This window comes from Amia ocellicauda, chromosome 14, assembly GCF_036373705.1.
Source record: "Amia ocellicauda isolate fAmiCal2 chromosome 14, fAmiCal2.hap1, whole genome shotgun sequence".
Classification (NCBI taxonomy): Eukaryota; Metazoa; Chordata; class Actinopteri; order Amiiformes; family Amiidae; genus Amia; species Amia ocellicauda.
This window is the reverse complement of record NC_089863.1, coordinates 25,300,432-25,321,772: the sequence shown is the minus strand read 5'-3', so window position 1 is coordinate 25,321,772 and position 21,341 is coordinate 25,300,432. Positions and strand designations below refer to the sequence as shown.

The window sequence follows — 21,341 nt, the reverse complement described above, 5'->3', positions numbered from 1 at the left end:
GATAGATAGATAGATAGATAGATAGATAGATGTCAATTTATCTTTTACTTACATATTCAAATATCTTGGAAAACAAATGTTTAAATGTGTATCAAGTATAGGGCCTACATAAGAAACGCCACAAATTGAGATGTATCTCAACAACTCACAAACGTATTTTATAAATGTATTGGCCTAGCATTATTTTAAGAAAAATAGTGTGTTTTAAAGATACAAAGTCGTTTTAGACACAGATATATTGTACTCATGACCAAACAAAAACAAATAAACGGAATTATGAAACAAACTGGTAAACAACTCCACTGATGTTGCCCTGTGCCACATTTCCAAAAGCTCGTATTAAATTCCTTTCCATTTTTCCATAACAGGATCACACTGGTCCGTAGGGAAGCAATCTGGTTCCGTTTCAGAGGCTTTTCTGAATGAGGTTTTCCCCTCTGTCGGTTGGTTGCATCCTATTGAGAAAAATAACCCCTCTTCCCTGTGCAACTGTCACTCCACATAAGCCCCGGTGACAGATGTCTGCGGACAGCTGCTGCGCGCAAAGGCCTTTTGGGAACTGCAGCAGAGCAGGGAACCCGGGTTGTAGGCGCTATAGGATCTTATTTGAATTGATGTCTCATAGTTTTTAGGAGACGTGTTACCCTTTTGGCATGTGGCAACTGATTTTTCTTCTCACATTCTCTGCTATTATGATCAATGAACTAAATCCATAGACAACTGCGGATTTGCAGCGACACCGGTGGGTACATATCTGATTTGGTTATACGTGGATGAAGAAAGTGAGGGATTCTAGCCCAGGCCTCATATATTCTTCTTCTTGTCAACAGGCTGCATGATAAAGAAAGGGGGGGTGGCTTCATGGATTTGACACCCTGTTATTGAATCAAACAGGGTGAAATGAAGGGTATTTGGTCACTTACTTTGTATAATCATTAAAACAGAAGAGAGAGAGAGAGAGAGAGAGAGAGAGAGAGAGAGAGAGAGAGAGAGAGAGAGAGAGAGAGAGAGCAGGCAGGCACTGGGACCCTTGACCCCATGTTCTGGTTCCAGCTGCCGTGTCACTTAAATCCCTCTATTTGGCTGACCCGTTCATACCTAGACCTAGCAAAACATTAAATATTTAAAAAAGTAAATCAACCACCCGAATAATAGTAATGCAATAGTTATGTACTGCCCTGGCCGGCTTCCCAATGGAGTGTTATTAAATAAAAACACAAATCGTGCCAGAAACGCCACAGCTGGTTCTTTGAGACCATTCTGGCACTGGGCTAGGAATGGACACCCGTCGTCAAAGTAACCAGCGGAACTTGAGAAGTTCGATTTTTTTTGTAATTAATTTATTAATTAATGTTTAATCAGGCGTTTTATTTCCTATGCTTTACGATGTTTCTCTTTGACACTCACCCCCACCCTCTCTCTCTCTCTCTCTCTCTCTCTCTCTCTGTAATTCCCTAGAGATGCGAACGACAATACAGGCGCTCATGCAGTACCAGCCGGCGACGTTCACAGATTTAAACAGTTAGTGGCTGCGTAAAAGGGGGCCAACAGAAAAAGTCTCCCCAAAATGATCCTGGTTGTCTGTACATTTTAAAGCACCCTGCATGAATAATTGACTCGGAGGAGAAGAGAAATTTGCTGAAGAGGCAAGTCGCCCCCCCCCCCCCAAAAAAAGAGAAGAAGTAAGAAAGAGAAAGGGTCGGGCTCGGCGGGAGCTGTCCAGTCGCACACGGCGGGCGCTCAGGTAACTGGACACGCAGGAGTTGTGCCAAGTGACGCGCAATGGCGAGGCGCACTGAAGCAGATTAGTCTCTCAGTTAACGGAGGCACGGCGACTACAGGATGCAGACCTTTATTCTGCGAGTCTGAAGTCAAGCCTAGGTGAGTTTATCTTTCTTTATATATAGTCTGTAGTTATTTGATATCGATGTACTCCCTGCGTAACGATAACTAGAATGCGTATTATTATTATTATTATTATTATTATTATTATTATTATTATTATTATAGTGAGACAGTATATTATGTGGTTGGCTTCATGGGAATGCAATCACCAGGTCAGTGCTGGACACGGGGCATCTTGTTCGCTGGATGTTGTGAATGGAGGTTCAATTGTTCCAGCATGCCCGTGTGTTGAAAATGAAATCAATTCCAAAAACGTAAATAAACATGTTGTGTGCGGTCGGAAAGTTGGTTCACTCGTCATGAAATATTCATCCATGTGAGTGCTGTCGCCTCTCCACAACTAAATGACATGACAAATACTCACTTCACTTTATCAAACTCCAATCAGCGGAGGCATTTGTAACGAGCAGCTGTCGAGACTGCTTTCCGAAGGGCATTGTATAATTTTCAAAATGTATGTATGCATGCATTAATGTATCCATGTATGAGTGTGTCTATGTATTAATTATTATTATTAATCAGTAGGCTGTACACACACAAAGCAGTCTTATCCCGTCTGATCTTTTATAATTCACCTATTATGGAAGTAAGCAAAATTTAATCATGGTTGCATGCCTGAAGTTGAGATACAGGAATCTCCAGACAGGAAATACAACCATTGGCAAAACGTTAATTTCATGATGGAACGTTATGTTTTATAATATTTGCTGTATTATAATAATAATAATAATAATAATAATAATAATAATAATAATAATAATAATTATTATTATTATTATTATTATTATTATTATTATTATTATTAGTAGTAGTAGTAGTGGTAGTAGTGGTAGTAGACCAGTAGAAGTAGTAGTTGTAGTGGTAGTAGTATAACGGGCATAAGTAATTAATTATTGAGGACTCCTAAACAACCTTCACCACTCCCTTCAGATGGAGTAGCCACTTTGCACGCTCTGATTATTTCCAAGAAATGAAACCTTACCCCGTTCACTTGTATAAAGGTACATCCACGCTTCCCTGCCTAGAAACGGTCAAAAGCGACAGATCATCTCTCCAGGCCTGGGGAGTAAACATCAACATGTCCCCTCGGATGAACTGCCACCAAGGGCCCTGTGGTGTGTCTCGCTGCACGTTTGGACTGACTTACAATGTAGTGCTCTAGGCCACATACAAGAAAATGCTTTACTCTTTAACTTTTCCCCTTTTTGGCAAATTTTTAACACTAATATCTTAGGTATCTGGATTGTGACAGGCTGTCATTTCAAACACATGTTGGTGAGACTGGGCTTTCTCTATAGAAAGAAGTCATGTCTTACACTAGAAAGTCGAAAGAAAATTGTTCAAGCAACATTTCTGACTGTGTTTGATTATGGTGACATAATATATATGAATCCTACAGCCTTAACTTTGAATCTCTTGATTTAATCTAGAAATACAAATTGTTTTCTACTGATCTGAGCAAGAAACCGGTCTGTTTCAATGCTTCTCAGGCAAGGAATGATTTTCAGAAATCCGTAGCTCTACAGGATCTGGTTGCCTTGTGTGATTTTGGGTCCATTTTAGATATCCAGTTCACCGAAAGTTGTCTTGTTATGCTTGATTGTATGATTTACGTACATGTGTCTGCTATGTGTTCTTTACTAGCTAGTCCTTTTACTAGCCTACGGTTTATTCCTCTCCTGACTTTGTAGCAGGGCCCCACTGCAAATGAAGTTTCGGTCTACGTTGGGCTTCCCTGTATAAATAAAGGTTATGATTGTGTATTAACATGTCTTAGCTCTGAGGCATGTGGTATTTGGGAGTGTGCAACAGGGAGCAAAACCATGTTGCACCATGTTAGGAAGATTCTGGCAAAGTAGCCCCATCTCACTTGCTCTTTTTGTAGCATTATGTTTTCCAAAATGTGTTTTTTTGTGTGTTTGTTTGTTTGTATGGTCTTTGTGCTGGAATAGTACGCCGGGGTAGTAGGTAACATTCAAAGCACAGGCACCAAAAGAGAATCATACCGGACATTAGACCCATATCCTGAGAGGGGAAAGAGGAGGGGAAATTCACAGGATGTGCCCCACTATTTCAATCAAATCAATCACTGATCCGTGTATATAAGTCAGTCAGTCAGGGGTGAATTATAGGAACTAATAGCCTTGTGTTTTTGACTTGATAAAAAAAAAAAGATCCGTTTAACCTCCTGTGGTCTCTATTCACCTAGTGTGATGATTAATAATAATAAAAAAAAAAATACTAAAAATTATTTAAAAAAAACATCCTGTTTATTCTTGCTACTGTGTGGCAGGTTGATTTCTATATATGCATATTTGTGTTTTGGCTTGCACATGCTTAAAGTAGGTCTTTAGATTAACTTGCCTAGGCTTTCAGATTAGGCTTAAAAGCTTTCACTTCTTTTTTTTCTCTCCTCCTAACACCTCTGCTGTCATTAGATGCCCCCCACTCCCCCCAAGACTGTAATGTGATTTTTTTTCCCTTTTTCATTTTCCTTATCCCAAGAGCAGTTTTGATATTGTTTTTTTTATTCCCCCACTATCTCTTTTGGAAGAAACCGTGTCTCTTGTCTCTCACCCAGACCCCTGCTTGTGGCCCGAAACCAGGACTTAAAAGTTTTCCTCTTTGATCTTTTCTTTCCTGGGAGATGAGAATGAAAAGGGAATGGAAGCTAAGAGTTTTATTCTAAATCTCCCTTTGCGGGGCTGATTGAAATATATACATAAGAAGTCAGTTTTGCATTTAATGGATTTTTTAAACGGGGAGGATTGGCAGAGACGGCAAATCTCCCCTCTCCCCTCTCTGTCCCTTATCTATTAGACAAAGATAACACCAGCAGCGATGCTTAGAAATATCCCTGCATTGTCTGTGTTTGGGAACGTGGGAGTGAGATGTGCGGGGGTTACGTGGAGGGGGGACGCTTGCTTGTTCGTTCTTTGGCTGCATTTCAATCTAAGGACACGGCGGAGACAGAACGTTTGCTTTGTGAACCAATCCTCTTTGTGTCCTGCTGGGGTGTGATCCATGGTGGAAAGGAGAAAGGTCCGGAAAGGGGGCAGGTCTTGATACCGAAATTGTGTCCCTTTGCCGTGGCATCGTTTCAGTTCAAGTTGGCCAAACTGAAGCGTCCCTCCGACAGGGATTCCTCAAAGGGTACTCTGGGTGTGTCTTTTTGAGGGTTCCTTTAATTCCTCCCATCCCTTCCACTTTCTCCACCCCAACTGAAGTGATGACAATCCTGCACAGAGACTGGAAAACCCAAATCCCCATTTCTAGCCAAACAACAGCAGGACCAGTGCTCAGTGGAAAAAGAAATGGACCGACCGAGTGGACAGGGCACCTAATCCGTACAAGCAAGATTCGTGTCGAACTGTGTTGCAGGTCTTGGCTCACCAGGAAATTAGTAGAAACTGGACACCACCCACAGGAACCGGTCTGACGTTCACACAGCATTTGTGTAGACAGATTCTGCTCGAGGGTGCGGCCCTGCTGTTCCACCACCACTAAGAACTGCTGATAAAGCTCCGAGGCCGCCAAGCCGGGGGACAGCAGTTGTGGCATAATTATGGGGCTGTTGCATGGGATTAAATTTAGGATTTGGGGGGTGGGCATCTGTAGATTAGCAATGCTGGGACCCACTGTCCCACAAGGGCAGCGGGAAGGCAAAGCTCCTTATCCTGCCAGGAGAGGTTAGGGACTTACCCTCTACAATTCAATCACTATATCTACTGCTTTACTGTTCAAAATATTGACACACTCATGACAATGTACTTTTATATAAATTTATATACATGTGTATTGCTTACCTTCCCTGTGAAAGTGTGATTATTATTATTATTATTATTAAGGAAGCAAACCCCCCGCCCCCGCCATAAAAAAAAATACAAGATGGGTTTGACCCTGTTGTTGTAGAATATGTCCTTCACGAAACAGTCTTTTTAAGCTCCCATCCGTATTGTATTTGTGCTGTCAGATATGTGAGACTCGTCACACTATAAATACACTGTGCATTCGTCCGATGATTTGGGTGAGATTTTATCCACCGCCGTTTTTAAAATCCTGCTTGATTTAAGCTGCCTACCAGAGGGGTCAATAGACAGTGCAGTTTCTGTGCAAAATAAAGGTCACAACAAAACTGGATTTATTTCTACCCAGGGTCTCTAAACAGCATCAACAATTGTCTGTCCGCAGTAAGGGAGGCAGTAGATGTTGCTTTCTGCCAGACATTCCTAGAACTCCCGTCTCCCCATATTTTATGTTGTTATTATTATTGGTGCTATTATTATTTAATATTTTCTCAAATGAAGCAGATTGTACAGGGCATGACGCAAAACAAGCTGCTGCGGAAAATTAATCTCGTCTTCCTCCGTGACACGATCGGTGAGGTTGGAGTGGGCTGTGACAGTGACCCAATTCTGCTGCCCGCCATGGAGCTCGTGGGTGGAGATGGTGCTTTTGCTTAGTGAGGGACATCAAAAAAACATTCAAGAAAGCCCGCTGTCAGAGGAGAGGTCTTGTGGAGCAGACCTGAGACCACAGTTCGAACCCAAGAGGGCTTGTTGGCTTTTTTAACACTGGGTGGCAGGGGGCCGTGAACAGAGCGAAAAGGACTCCCCCTCTGCCTCTTCTTCTCCCAGCTCTTCTCCTCTATGCTCAGCAGCCTGGTTTCATTTCAAAACTCTTAATTGGAGATTTGAGGGTGGCACTGTTTCTTTTATTTTTTTTTTCATTCGGCCTTAAAATAGCACAACAGCAGAGTGGAACAGACTGTGTCTCAGTCTGCTCTGGCACTCTCTGTACTCTCTCCTTTGTCTGCCTGGGGGAGAGGCAGAGAGAGAATCCGGGTGGGGTGAGAGTGGGGGGGTGGTAGTGGTGGCGAAGGGTGGGCGTGGGTGTTCGGGGGGGATGCAGTGCTTTCTGGTTGTTTGTCTAAACAAACGCTAAACATGGAAACCCTAACCTGGTCCCCCTTTGCCCTCATTAGAGGGACCAGACCTCAGACAGACATAGGTGACCTCTGGGATGGAAGCTGCATTGGACAGAGGATTGACGCAGTGAGATTAAGACCCCCCCCCCCACACACACACACACACTCTCTCTCTCTCTCTCACGCACACATATATTCTCACACACACACACTGCCTTTTCCTTTGCCTGTCATTCCACTTAACAATTCAACGTTGAGCCGTAGTTGTCCACCGATTCCACTGATGTGTAAATGTACATGTTATTGTAGTGTCCCAGGTTTGTTTGCTGGCCTCCAATGTTGTGCAGAACATTAATACAACATAACCACAACATTTCTGCAGTCAATCATTGACCTTGCTTTAAAGCTGCGACCATACTCAAGCATTTGAGAAAATCTTGAATGTTGTTTAAGTAATGGAGGAGGAAAAGGTATTGATTGATTATATAGAGACTACTACAGACAGGAATGTATTACAGATAGCCTAATGTATTGCCATTATCATAAATTTGGGTATATGTTTTAAAATACTAATATTCATGTAACATAAATCAAACTTCGCCTACTGGTAATGTCAGTTAATACAACAGTAGCCTAAATACAACTAAAGTTCATTCCAGACCTACAAAACTCTCTATGTAAAAGAACGCTGCTCCCATAATGCAATGGTTCTTTAGTTTCCGTGAACTCTGACCCTCTGCTTTAAGTAAAGTACCTTTTAAAAAAAAGATTCCTTTAAGCTTTGCGTTTGACATTTCTTTGAAGAGGAGGAAAGTACATTGAACTGAGTTTCCAGGGTTGCGATGTATTTCGTTGACACACACATAACGTCGATAATCTTCATCACAATACAACCAAAACATCTGAGTACGTCACTTATAATTAGATGGATCAAAACAAACAAAGTAGCCAGCGCTGTGCCTGTAGATTGCAAAATGTTTGGGATTCCAATAAACGGCTATGGCAGATAAGACTGGCGTCGGGCGTTGGAACGGACGTGCAGAACTGACAGTGGCGCGCAATCTCAAATGCCGGGTGGAAATGAATGTACGCGCCAGGCATGCCTTCCTTGACAAGAGCTCAAATGAACTGAAATGCCATGCTGGAATTAGTCAAGTGTTAAGTTAAATAAATACAGGCAATTATAACACCAGCAACCAACCCACCTGCCAGCCGTCTTCACGTTCCTGGTGGGAAATGATTTCGGATTCCCTCTTCGTTGGCCTTCCATAGTGCCACCCTCGGGGGAGATCGCCCACCTGCCGGGCCCTGTCTCGGCCGAGGCGGCTATGCGCTTTATCAATTTATGTAAGCGCTCGTCGGCAATAAGTACAAAGTAAATATTTTGTTACAATGACACGGAGAGAGTCCCCACCATCCCAAAGCCGAGGAGGGATTAGTGGCGACTCAATGCCAAACGAGAGGACTGTGACAACTGCCACCTCCACAGCTGTCGTGCCCCTCTCTGGGTGAGTGTAAATCCGGGCAAGGTTTACACTGAGGTTGGCCTGAAATTCACTCATGTGGGAAGCCATTGGGTAATCGCAAGAGGTAAACCGTCTCTTCATAATGCATGTACGAAGGGCTCTGAAACTTGGTCAGTTATTATATTAGTAGTAGTAGAAGTGGTATTTTGTGGTTTAAATCTATTTTAGTCTGTAATACATGTACAGTATTTACTTTATAGTTTGAACATATATAGGTTAGTTTCTACAATATATATTCAACATATAAAATACATATATGGTTTACAGACTAAAACATTTTAAATGCATCCCAAATATAACACAATCTGTCTAATTTTGGCACATGAAAACATACAATGAGAACACATTTCTACCATATTTTAAACATATATATTTCATCTGTATGGGGACAGCTGTAGTGGAAAGTATTCACATCCCTTTTCTTTTAAACAGCTTAATTTGGGATTGCATGTAACATATATTTTCCATTAATTTATTTAAATGTATCAGTGATCATGGATTCGTTCACTGATAAACAAGGCTAATTACTGTATCACATATTGTCAGCGATGGTGAACCTATAGGCTACATATGCAGCCCTCTATATATAACTTCATATTATTCATATAATATTGCACTCAGTTCTAGTTGGGTAATAATCCCGGTAGAGCTTTCAAAACCCTATATTCTGAGTTATTTCTTAGTATTTAATAACACTTTTCAAACGACAATTTGCACACTGGTTATTTTTGTATTTGCATTTTAGTGTGGTTTCAATTGTATCGGTACACAGAGCATTTGCCGCTATTCACAAATTAAAATACGTTGTCAATGTAAAATAAAACACAACGTAAGTATATTTTATATGTAAACATATATATTAATATGTGCTTATGAATCTAGTTATGAGTAGTTCAGTTGTATTCCGAATATTCATGTTTTAGGGGTCGTTGTTGATGCGCAGATTTCCGCAAGTCTGCGCAGATCTGCAGAATCCCGCCGATCCCATTGGTGGAGCCGCGAAGATCTGCGCTAGACGAACGCGTCCTAAGTGTTATGATGCCTGTTTTACGCTGCAGTGCTGCACTCTGGCACCAGGATGAAGATGATGAAAACTGTCCTGTAGTGATTGACTGTAGGCAGCTCAGGTCTGTTGAACAGGCGGGACGGACGCATTGTGCTTTCCGTTATCTCCTGTATCAACTGGAGAAATGGCCACACAATTGAAAAATTTAATGAAGTGGGCAAGAGAAAGCTGTACATTTTCAAATGTAAATAAATAAATGATGCCTTTGTTTTGCAGGATACATTTGTGCATACTCATTTATTCCACGGTAGTTTGATACCACTGCATTATTTTATTTTGTATTAAAATAATCAGTGCCACACAACGTATATTTATTCTACTTTTTTAGTTTTAGTTTTAGTTATTTTACATAATGCAAAAGCAGGAGATATTTTTCAGTATATGTATATTGTATATACACTCACCTAAAGAATTATTAGGAACACCATACTAATACTGTGTTTGACCCCCTTTCGCCTTCAGAACTGCCTTAATTCTACGTGGCATTGATTCAACAAGGTGCTGAAAGCATTCTTTAGAAATGTTGGCCCATATTGATAGGATAGCATCTTGCAGTTGATGGAGATTTGTGGGATGCACATCCAGGGCACAAAACTCCCGTTCCACCACATCCCAAAGATGCTCTATTGGGTTGAGATCTGGTGACTGTGGGGGCCAGTTTAGTACAGTGAACTCATTGTCATGTTCAAGAAACCAATTTGAAATGATTCGACCTTTGTGACATGGTGCATTATCCTGCTGGAAGTAGCCATCAGAGGATGGGTACATGGTGGTCATAAAGGGATGGACATGGTCAGAAACAATGCTCAGGTAGGCCGTGGCATTTAAACGATGCCCAATTGGCACTAAGGGGCCTAAAGTGTGCCAAGAAAACATCCCCCACACCATTACACCACCACCACCAGCCTGCACAGTGGTAACAAGGCATGATGGATCCATGTTCTCATTCTGTTTACGCCAAATTCTGACTGTACCATCTGAATGTCTCAACAGAAATCGAGACTCATCAGACCAGGCAACATTTTTCCAGTCTTCAACTGTCCAATTTTGGTGAGCTTGTGCAAATTGTAGCCTCTTTTTCCTATTTGTAGTGGAGATGAGTGGTACCCGGTGGGGTCTTCTGCTGTTGTAGCCCATCCGCCTCAAGGTTGTACGTGTTGTGGCTTCACAAATGCTTTGCTGCATACCTCGGTTGTAACGAGTGGTTATTTCAGTCAAAGTTGCTCTTCTATCAGCTTGAATCAGTCGGCCCATTCTCCTCTGACCTGTAGCATCAACAAGGCATTTTCGCCCACAGGACTGCCGCATACTGGATGTTTTTCCCTTTTCACACCATTCTTTGTAAACCCTAGAAATGGTTGTGCGTGAAAATCCCAGTAACTGAGCAGATTGTGAAATACTCAGACCGGCCCGTCTGGCACCAACAGCCATGCCACGCTCAAAATTGCTTAAATCACCTTTCTTTCCCATTCAGACATTCAGTTTGGAGTTCAGGAGATTGTCTTGACCAGGACCACACCCCTAAATGCATTGAAGCAACTGCCATGTGATTGGTTGGTTAGATAATTGCATTAATGAGAAATTGAACAGGTGTTCCTAATAATCTTTTAGGTGAGTGTATAGTGTATATGTTTGCAAGTGCAAACAAAAAACAAAAACAATATCGAAGCGTTACTAAAGCATCCAAATGAACAAACGTTTACTTATTGTATTGTAACGGCGGGGCAGTGGGGGGATCTGTGGGACTTTGCTGGAATGGGCAGACTGGGGGCAGTGTGACAGAAGCAAGCGAGGAGCCAACCTCTGCTGCAGTGTAATGCATTGTGCTTTAGCATTATAATCCTCAAACTTAATGTGTGATGAAATGTGATTCATGCATTTTATTTTACTGTAACAATACTGCAACACTGAAATGATGTATTCATTGTATGTTGCACTTATTCTCAATGTTGAGACATGCTTTGGAATAGTGTTCCAGTATATACAATGAAGATTGATTGATTGATCTTATTTGAGTGAGGATTAAAGATTCTCATTGTCCAAAATAAAAAGGTACATATTCCCAAAAATATCAAGTGAGTGAAGTGCTATTACTATTACTTTTTAAACCTTTAAATGTACAATAAAATATCATAATCTGTGAGCAAAAATTGAATGAGGGACATAAATAACCTGCATATTCAAAATATTGTTTGGTCAGAATTGTCTTGGTGCCTCATTTCATTCAGCAGCAGAAGTCCCATTAGTAGACTGGTGTTACTGAGTTATGGGGGTGTTCAAAGTGGGGGGAGGTTAGCAGTGGATGCTGGTTTTGGGGGGTGGAGGGGTGAATGAAGGGGTTCTATCTGTCCACAGTGTTTTTGATTGGCACTTAGCGAAGTAAAGAAGTAAACAAATCAGCGCCAAACAGGATCACCATCCCTGCCCTATGTGGATTTTTTCCTTTTTCCATCTTGACCGCATGTGTTTGTCTCAGTGGACCATCACTGAGGCCAGGGCCCCTCTGTATGTCTGTCCCCTGTTTCTCCAGATCAGTTTATTACCAAACAAACGACTTAATGATTAATTGTCGCCCGGTGGAGTCCTGCCAGTGGTGTGTGTAAACGCTGGAAATCCACCCCACAGGAATCAATGGTTGAGGAGGGAACACTTTTCCATGTGTCCTCACTCTGTCTGTCTCCCTTTGTTTCAAGTCCTGCTGCACTGCTGCTTGAGTTGACAGCATACATACTGCTGCACTATTATATAGTTGATTCCTGGATTCATAGCAGTGGGTATAGCTAAGACTTTTGTTTATTTTCATGCAATATCTTGGTTTTCCATTAAGATTTTAACCAAGACAAATTTGCTTTGGAAGCCAAGGCTAAGCAGCACCTAAGATTTGACAAAAAATAAAGTAAAAGTATTTCAGTTTCTTGGATATACTCATACTGCATATGAAGAAAGTGGAGCCAATTCAGTTTTTGGCTTCCGGTTTTATGAAAGTCACCCTACCAGAGCATTTATCATCTAGTGCAATGAAACAAACGGAGGAGGCAAGTGGGAGGAAAGAGCGACTTGATTTTAGTCCAGGCTGCTTTTGGTGTTGCTGCCGTTGTGAAAGTTAGCCGCAGTGGGCTCTATACATTTTCCGGCTTGGCTGTATATATTGGTTTTGTATTTACCTGGGGATATTGAAGTGAGGTATTGTAGGCTGGTGAATAACCATGAATATAGCAAGACTATATATATAATATAAACTATGTAGCTGATTTTTTATTTATTAATAAATACATGTACTTACCATTTATTTATTTATTTAGTCAGTTTCTGTTATGATTATGATTATATTTGTAGTTTTTGCTCCTATTTCTGTAGCACTCCAACCCTTTAGGTTTTAGACAACGAATCTTCAAATATTCAACGTCTTTTTCTATTTACATTGCTTCCCCTTTCAAATCGGTTTGCAGCACAGCAGGTACAAAACCCAAATGTGAAGCTGTCTAGCTCCAAGGGCTTTTTGTTGTGGGGTTTCATTGCACGCCCAGTGGTTGTTTTGAAGATATTTTGTGGGGCTTTCAGCAGAAGTTAGAGGGGCAAAAGCCACAACTTTGCAGTAATGTAGTCTGTTAAGTTAATGAGGCTGTGTGAGGCAATCGGGCCGGTTTGTGAGGCATGCATTGGCAGTGGCACATCTTGAGAGGTTGTCAGCACTCTGCTTACAAGACACTGATGTATGGTTTTGTTGTTGGTTTTGTTTGTTGTGGCAGGCGGGTTTGATGATAAAATGGCCCGATTGGCAGCAAGAGAGGCATCCAAAAAGCTCTTAGGCGTGCTGCTTTTACAGTAATGAATGATTACAGCCGACAGCCCGTCCAATTCCCCGGGGAAAGACACAAAACAAAGTTCTCTCTCCACCTGCAGAATAACAACAACAACAACAATAATAATAATGATAATAACAAATAAGGGTTATACTTGATTCTCAGCACCTTAAACACCAGGGTAAAGGAGTAGCCTGACAGGACAGGGGTGAGGAGAGAGGGGACCCACAGGAGGCCATATAAAGGGTGGGGGGAGGCCTACCGCCGGGTCGGTGCTCCAGCTCTGAAAAGGCTGAAATGCCACGGGGACACTGGTGACAGGGCAGAGAGGAATACCAGGGACCTAATTTCTCCTTCTCTGCCTTCCCTCTCTTTCACCCTCTCTCTTTCTCTCCCTGTGTTCCTTTCTCTCTCCCTTTCTCCCCACTCCCTCTCTCTTTTTCTCTTTCTCTCCCCCTGTCCCTCTCTCTTTCCCTTTCTCTTTCACTGCCCCCCCACTCACTGTCTTCCTCTCCCCCTGCCCCTCTCTCTCTTGAATTATAATGGGAATTTACAGCAGGGCTAATCCGCAGAGGGGGTGCGGGGAGCTCAAGAGCAGGTCTGTTGTAAATCTCCTGCAATTTAAACTGCTGAGGCAGGTGAGTTGCAGCGGTCAGCTGTTTGCTGGGAGTGGTATTCCCCCATTGTGCACATTTACCCTGAAAAATTTACCATAGGCCTGATGTGCTTCAAACATGGTGTTGCTGTGGCTTTCCTACCATTTCACCGTGGTTTCCTCTGGGTTCAACGCGCCTTCACTGCACTTTACCACACTGGGCCACGGGAACACCCTGATACAGCATACTTAATATGTCTAAGGCATGTTGATTATGGTTATTCATGGTAAGAAGAACATAAGAACATATGAAAGTTTACAAAAGAGAGGAGGCCATTCGACCCATCGTGCTCGTTTGATGTCCATTAATAACTGAGTGATCCAAGGAACCTATCCAGTCTATTTTTAAATGTTCCCAAATTGTCGCTTCAACCACATCGCTGGGGAGTTTGTTCAGATTGTGATGCCTCTTTGTGTGAAGAAAAGAAGTGTCTCCTGTTTTCCGTCTTGAATGCCTTGAAGCCCAATTTCCATTTGTGTCCCCGGGTCCGTGTGTCCCTGCAGATCTGGAAAAGCTCCTCAAGTCTTCATAATTTTGAAGACTTGAATCAAGTCCCCACATAGTCTCTTAAGCTCCAGGGTGAAAAGGTTCAGTTCCCTCAGTCTCTCTTTAAATTCTACACTTTTGACAATATACTGTACCCTAGCATTTTTGTTCCATTTCAAAATATTTTCAGTTTTTCGTAAATGTCTCTAATATTCACAAATCTAGTCCTTTAATAGAAAAATTAAAAAGCCCAAAGCAGGTCAGTTGGAAAAGCACACTTTTGATTTAACCACAGCTTCTGGAAGGTCGTAAGTTCATTATTTGACTAGAATGGGTCTTGCTGCTAAACTACTGTTGACCCAGTCTGAGTATTTTAGTGTTGACCCGTTTTTTTTTGTTTTCTTGGGGTGTCTCTAGGTGGTTTGTGAAGAGATGCTGACGGGCGCAAGAGGGGATCTCGGCAGACTGAAATCCGGCCAGACCCCAGACTTGATCGCGGCTGGTAATGAATAGCTGCAGTCCCAAGACGAATCGGTGAGTCCGCGTTTGGCCGTTGTTCAGCAGTCAGCCAGAGTCTGGATAGGGGGGCATTCCAAAAGAGTCATCAAAATCACTGGAGGCCTGCCATTGTTTTAGAGAGTGCTCCTGTGGACCGGGGCGATAAACGGCCATCCACCGCCACAAAAGCTTTTCATCCACTAATCCGATGTTGGAGGCCAGCCGTGGACTTTCACTGACGTGTGTTTCACCCACTCCACACCAAATTTTGGAACAAGTTCAAGTTCACAAATCAGGTCAAGATATATCTCCCCTCTTGCATTCGAGTATAAAAAAGGGGTAAAGATTTTATGCGGCTAATTGCGAAAGATTCAAAATCATTTCCTAGTGCACCAAAGAAAAAAAACATGATCTTTACACCAGCCATGTCTGGCAATGTCCAGGACTCCAGAGCCACAATCCAGATGTTTTTCGAAGTTTTTAGGTTTTTATTTAATGCATCAGTTGCTAGAAATGGCGATTTAATTAAACAATTAAAGGCCCCACTGGATGAACTCTGGAAGAGGGTCCCTCACACTCAAGGTGCCCGATTTGAAAATTACTGCTCTACAGACTATATGACGAGTTTCTTTTTGCATCTCTGTGTCCCTCCCACAATAGCCAGTGCTTGCTTGTGACGATGACGGCGAAGATGCTTTAATGCGTGTGCTTTCTTTGTGTTTCCCCTTCAGCTTGGAGACAAGATGTACTTGTGCGATGGTCCCCAGCGGACAGCCTGGCTGGCTGTTCCAGTCTTCCTGCTCATGGTGGGGCTGCAGCCCTGCTTGGCCGAGTCGACCTGGCCCTGCCCCGCGCGCTGCGAGTGCCGACCCGATGTGCTGGAGGTGAACTGTTCCAGCCGGCGCCTGACCTCCGTGCCAGACGGTCTGTCAGCGGAGTCCCAGCGCCTGGACCTCTCTAGGAACCGGCTGAAGATCGTGTATGACGGGCAGTTCGTGGGGCTGTCGCGGTTGCAGGAGCTGGATCTGAGTGAGAACGGCATCTCCATAATCGAGATGGACGCCTTCCGGGGCCTGCAGGGCCTGCGGACGCTGTGCCTCCGGGGCAACCGGCTCAAGATCCTGCTTGTAGGGGTGTTTGCCGGACTGCCCAGCCTGCGCTTGCTAGACATTAGCGAGAATGAGATCCTGGTCTTTCTGGACTACACCTTCCGGGAGCTGTCCAACCTGCGACAGCTGGAGACAGGCGAGAACGACCTGGTGTTCATCTCACACCGGGCCTTCTCTGGACTACAGAGCCTGCAGGAGCTCAACCTGGACCGTGCCAACCTGACGGCGGTGCCCAGCGAGGCCCTGTCCCAGCTGCAGAGCCTCTCCCTGCTGCGCCTGCGCCGGCTCAACGTCAGCGTGCTGCCCAACCACGCCATCCGCCGGCTGCACCGCCTGCGCACACTGGAGATCTCCCACTGGCCGCTGCTGGACTCCCTGAGCAGCAACAGCCTGTTTGGGCTCAACCTGACCTCCCTAACCATCAGCAACTGCAACCTCACCTCCATCCCCTACGCCCCTATCCGCCATTTGGTCTACCTCCGCTACCTGGACCTCTCGTACAACCCCATCTCGGTGGTGCGCGCACACCTGCTGGGGGACCTGCTGAGACTGCAGGAGCTGCACCTGATTGGGTGCAGCCTGGTCCGCATCGAACCAGGGGCTTTCCGGGGGCTGTCCCAGTTCCACCTGCTCAACGTGTCCTCCAACCGCCTGCGCACGCTAGAGGAAAGCGTCTTCCACTCGGTGGGCAACCTGGAGACCCTGCGGCTGGATGGCAACCCGCTGGCCTGCGATTGCCGGCTGCTGTGGGTGCTGCGGCGCCGGCTGCGGCTCAACTTCGACGGCCGCCAGCCCTCCTGTGCCTCACCGGAGAAGGTGCAGGGCCGCCTCTTCCGGGACTTCACCGAGGCTGTCCTCCCGGGCCTGTTCACCTGCCGCCAGGCCCGCATCCTGGACCGCAAGCCCCAGGAGGTGCGGGTGGAGGAAGGCAGCACCGTGCTCATCTTCTGCAAGGCCGACGGAGACCCCCTGCCCTCCGTCACCTGGCTCACCCCGCACCAGACCCCGCTGTCGCCCAGTGGGAGGATCCGAGTCCTGGCCAACGGGACCCTGGAGGTGCGCTACGCCCAGGGCCAGGACAGCGGAACCTACCTGTGCGTGGCCAGCAACGCGGCCGGCAGCGACAACTTCTCTGTCAGCCTCCAGGTGAGGGGCTTCTCCCCGCTGCGCAACCGGACTGCATTCTTCCCCCCAGAGGTCGGGATGCCCCCCACCGCATCCAACTCTTCCTCCGCCTCCTCCTCTGCCCAGCCCCCACAGCCCTTCCCCTTCGACGCCAAGACCCTCATCATCGCCATGACCATGGGCTTCCTATCCTTCCTCAGCTCCGTGGTCATCTGCTTCGTTTTCATGTTCTTCTGGAGCCGGGGTAAGGGCCAGATCAAGCACACGGCCACCATCGACTTCGTGCCGCGCAACTCTGTCGGGGGAGGGGGCAGCGGGGACGGGGCCGAAGGGGGGCGCTTCACCATGAAACTCATCTGAGGAGATGGTTTGGAGGGGATTGCGGGGGGAGGGGAGCAAGCACCTTCCTAACCTGGCCAAGTGAGCGCGTGCTACAGCCATCTCTGCTGTACTCGCCTTATTAAAACAATCCCCCACAGCCAAGTATGGATTTTATGCATGCAAGGCTGGAGACCAGTGTATCTGTAGGGGGAGGGTTTGGACAGAGTGAGAGACTGACTCACGATTGCAACATCCATACCTTGCTACCTTTCACTACTGCATTGAAAGTGTACCTGCATTTCAGTATCCCCTGCTGTGATGCAAAGAGAGAGAGAGAGAGAGAGGGAGGAAGGGGAAAAAAACAGTATCACCAACAAGGAATGTTATTTCACTTGGCTTCTGCTGTTCCTTTTTTTAATTTTTGGTTGCTTTTTAAAATTGTTTGGTTTTATTAGTCAGTTCAGCTGAAGGAGAAGGCCAAGTCAGCATGCGGTCCTTGACCTTGGGTTTCATTGCATTTTGTTATAGACACTTTTTTAAGTGTTTCAGATTAAAGTAGCCAATAAACAAAAAGGCCTAGTTCCTGGTCTGGACCATTTTCCGTCCAGGTACTTATGGGATGAGCCAGGTAGGTTAGTTATGCTTTGCAGTGGTGATATTGTCGTCGTTTTTGAAGCAGCTAATCAGAGAACACAAATCGATCTCACCCACCCTCTCAGTGCGGGTTCTAATTGGAGGAGCAGTCAGTTGCCGTGCTACTAGGGGCGTGCCTTAGCGATTGATTGATTGGTAGTCTGGGACTGTGACAAAATCAGAATTGTTTCGGAGTGTCGTGATTAAGTGCAGACTTTAAGACCTGGGGTAACCAAGCTCTGATTGGGGTGGGTGGGGAAGCTGGGCCTGTAAGATGAAGCCTGGTCTGGTCATTTTTATGTGTTTTAAGTTCAATAGCCCCACCCTGAAAGATATCCACTCTGTCCCATTCTCTTTTATACTCTTACCAGGCTGTAGCCCAGCAACATCAAATGAAACAGTCTGGCACTGATTTTCCACTTTCGGCAATTTGCCCATCGAATTAATTGACTGTAGAGTGGGCACATTGCCTGCAGCCTGCGCACAGACAAGAAAACGATGTTATGGACAAACCTGTACGCCTGCCAGTTTTGAAACTGAATGTCCATGAGACGAACCACACTGCCCACTCCCGTATATTATAAATCCCCACACACCACTTTAAGCTGTGTCATTTACTGGGACGGGCTTTTTTTTCCGACTGCAACGTATACCCTCATGTGAGGTGCGCCCTTCTTCAATTAAAGAATAAAGGCGTGAGTTCGGTAGACCTCCTATGACCGTGTGGAATTATTCTTTGTTATTGTTATTGTTGTTTTCTGAATACAAACGCACCGCCAAGTTGGACTGCAGCTGTTGGGATAAAATGGCAAGGGTATATGCTTTCTCTAGCTGGATGGGTGGGTTTTGAAACTCTTCAAGATGTGATGAATAGAAAGAAAAAAAAGTGACAGGCCCATGGCTAAAAAAAAACACAGCTGCAGCAACACGCTGTAATTGGAATGTATTTTTGGCACTCCATTTAACAATGATCAGATAATTTTTTGGCACATTTCATCCAGTGCAAAGTTACACCCATTCCACACCAGTGTGACTTCTGTATCGTTTACAAGGGAAGGGAAAGATTCTTGTATGTTGGTTGGTTTGTTTTTGTTTTCTCATGCTAAACCACAAACAGGAAAGATCTCCCAATTACAAACCTTTACAAAGTCTTTGTTCCCATACAGACAGAAATGGCATGTCTCTGCTCTCATGATATTCTGTTCTTTCTGTGTTTCTTCTCATATGGCGAGTTGTGCTCACACTAACCAAACAAAGGGATTTGAATAGGTGATACCAGAATGACTCCTGTGTGGGAAAATAAGTGTCTAATCTGTGAATCATTCAATTATTCTAATAAAGTAACAAACACAGTTCCATCCAGTGGTATCTAATCACTTTATATTGTTGCTTCTTGACTTGTTTAAAGTCCTTTAAAAAACTGTAACTGTGAAATTCACAGTAGTCATATGATGGAGCATTTACTCTGTGTAAATGTCCTCTTTTGCATATTTGCAAATATGAGGATCTGTATCACAATGTAACCTGCTTATTATAATTATTATTGTATTGCTTTTTTTTGGATACTTGTTTGAAAAATACTGCTACTGTTTTTATGTAGACAAAGTAGGAAATGAAAAAGACAACTTTGTATCGATACAAATATGTTTTAATCTTTTTTGTTTTTGCTACTTTTTGTGAAAGATAATCTCATTGTTTTGCATTTGAAATGATTAAAAGTCTATATTAAAAAACAATTTCAGTCTAGGTCATGTATTAATTAATACACACACACACACACATATATATATATATATATATATATATATATATATATATATACACATTATCCAATGTTACTCGGTGTGGCTATAAAGTAATAATATAATGTACTCCTGTAACATGGACGACATGTTGATTTAAATGGGTCCCCTAAATTCACATCTATAATGCATTTCACAGGTTCTTAAAAACAGTTCAATGGGCACAGAAATATCATATTGAAATCTATGTAAAACAACATACATTTAAAAGAGCTTTCAGTATCAATTATCTTATGTATATAAACACAATAAGATAAAATACAAACAGTCTTATATACAGTTAGGTCTATAAATATTTGGACAGTGACACAATTGCCATCATTTTGACTCTGTATGCCACCACGATGGATTTGAAAGGAAACAATCAAGATGTGCTTTAAGTGTAGACTTTCATCTTTAATTTGAGGGTAGTTACATCCAAATTGGGTGAACGGTTTTTTATATGCCCCCCCCCCCCCCCTCAATACTTGGTTGCAAATCCTTTGTCTGGAACCCATAGACATCAGCAGATGCTGGGTTTCTTCCCTTGGGGCGTTTACAAATTCCAATTTACACAAGTGTATACAGTATATGAGGTCTTACATCCTGGATTGTAAAAGCTGAGTGCAGACAAGATAGCAGGTTCTAAACCTTTGGAAGCAAGATGGCACATCCACTCTCAGAATTCGTTTTCTGTCTCAGTGGAAAGTGTTATTTGTTAGTTGTTGGACCAGTGTCAACATTTCAACACCCAACCCGAGGCCAAGGTACCAGATATGAGTTCGAGCCACCTCCGTTTTGTTGCTCCGTGCTTTGCGCAGCCGTGCTATGCCAGAGCTGCCCTTCGTCAACCTGGAAAGCAGGCCAAACATCTGTCATTTTCCGCGGGGTGGAGCTGCATTTATTCTTGCATATATAGACACATGCGCTGTTTGTGTTATTGAGTGTGGCGAGATATTGGTACACCCCAATATGTCTGCTGTTGATCCCTCGTCCGAGGTGCGGCTGCAGTCACATCCGAAAACGACCCCCTTCCCTTTTTTGCAATGACATTTTAAAAGCCGGCTCGCATTTGCGGGCTTTAATGAACTGATATCGACCTGAGCAGCGACCACGCTGACACATCTAAATGACCTGAAGAGTTACGTACGTGTGTGTGTGTGTGTGTGTGTGTGAGAGAGAGAGAGAGAGGGGATTCTCTGTAAAAGCAAGTATTTCCCCCCCTCCCCCCACAATAGCCTAGAATAGCCCGAAATAATAATCACGTGTATGATTTAAACCCATTTGGATTAGCGCTCAATGTCTCAATCCGTTATATAGGTCTGTCTGGCGTCTCCAAACTCGGAGCCCTCCCCCGCGCTGTGGGCGACCCAGGTGCTATGGCATTGCCATTCATACACTGGAAAACCTTCACACCACCCCTTTTCTCGAAAACGGTTTAAAACGTATATTAACCGACCCCCTGACCTAGCTCACAATAAAGCCGCGGATTTAGTGGTTTAGTA

At 44.0% G+C, this 21,341-nt stretch overlaps 1 protein-coding gene across 1 annotated transcript; it reads left to right on the top strand.

The window, feature by feature from the left end:
• The first annotated feature begins 1,473 nt into the window (after positions 1-1,473).
• Positions 1,474-17,461, top strand: lingo4b (leucine rich repeat and Ig domain containing 4b). The gene is made up of 3 exons (XM_066721362.1): positions 1,474-1,881; positions 14,787-14,903; positions 15,599-17,461. The coding sequence occupies exon 3, from the start codon at positions 15,611-15,613 to the stop codon at positions 17,459-17,461; it is 1,851 nt and encodes a 616-aa protein (XP_066577459.1). The 5' UTR covers positions 1,474-1,881; positions 14,787-14,903; positions 15,599-15,610.
• Positions 17,462-21,341: the final 3,880 nt, after the last annotated feature.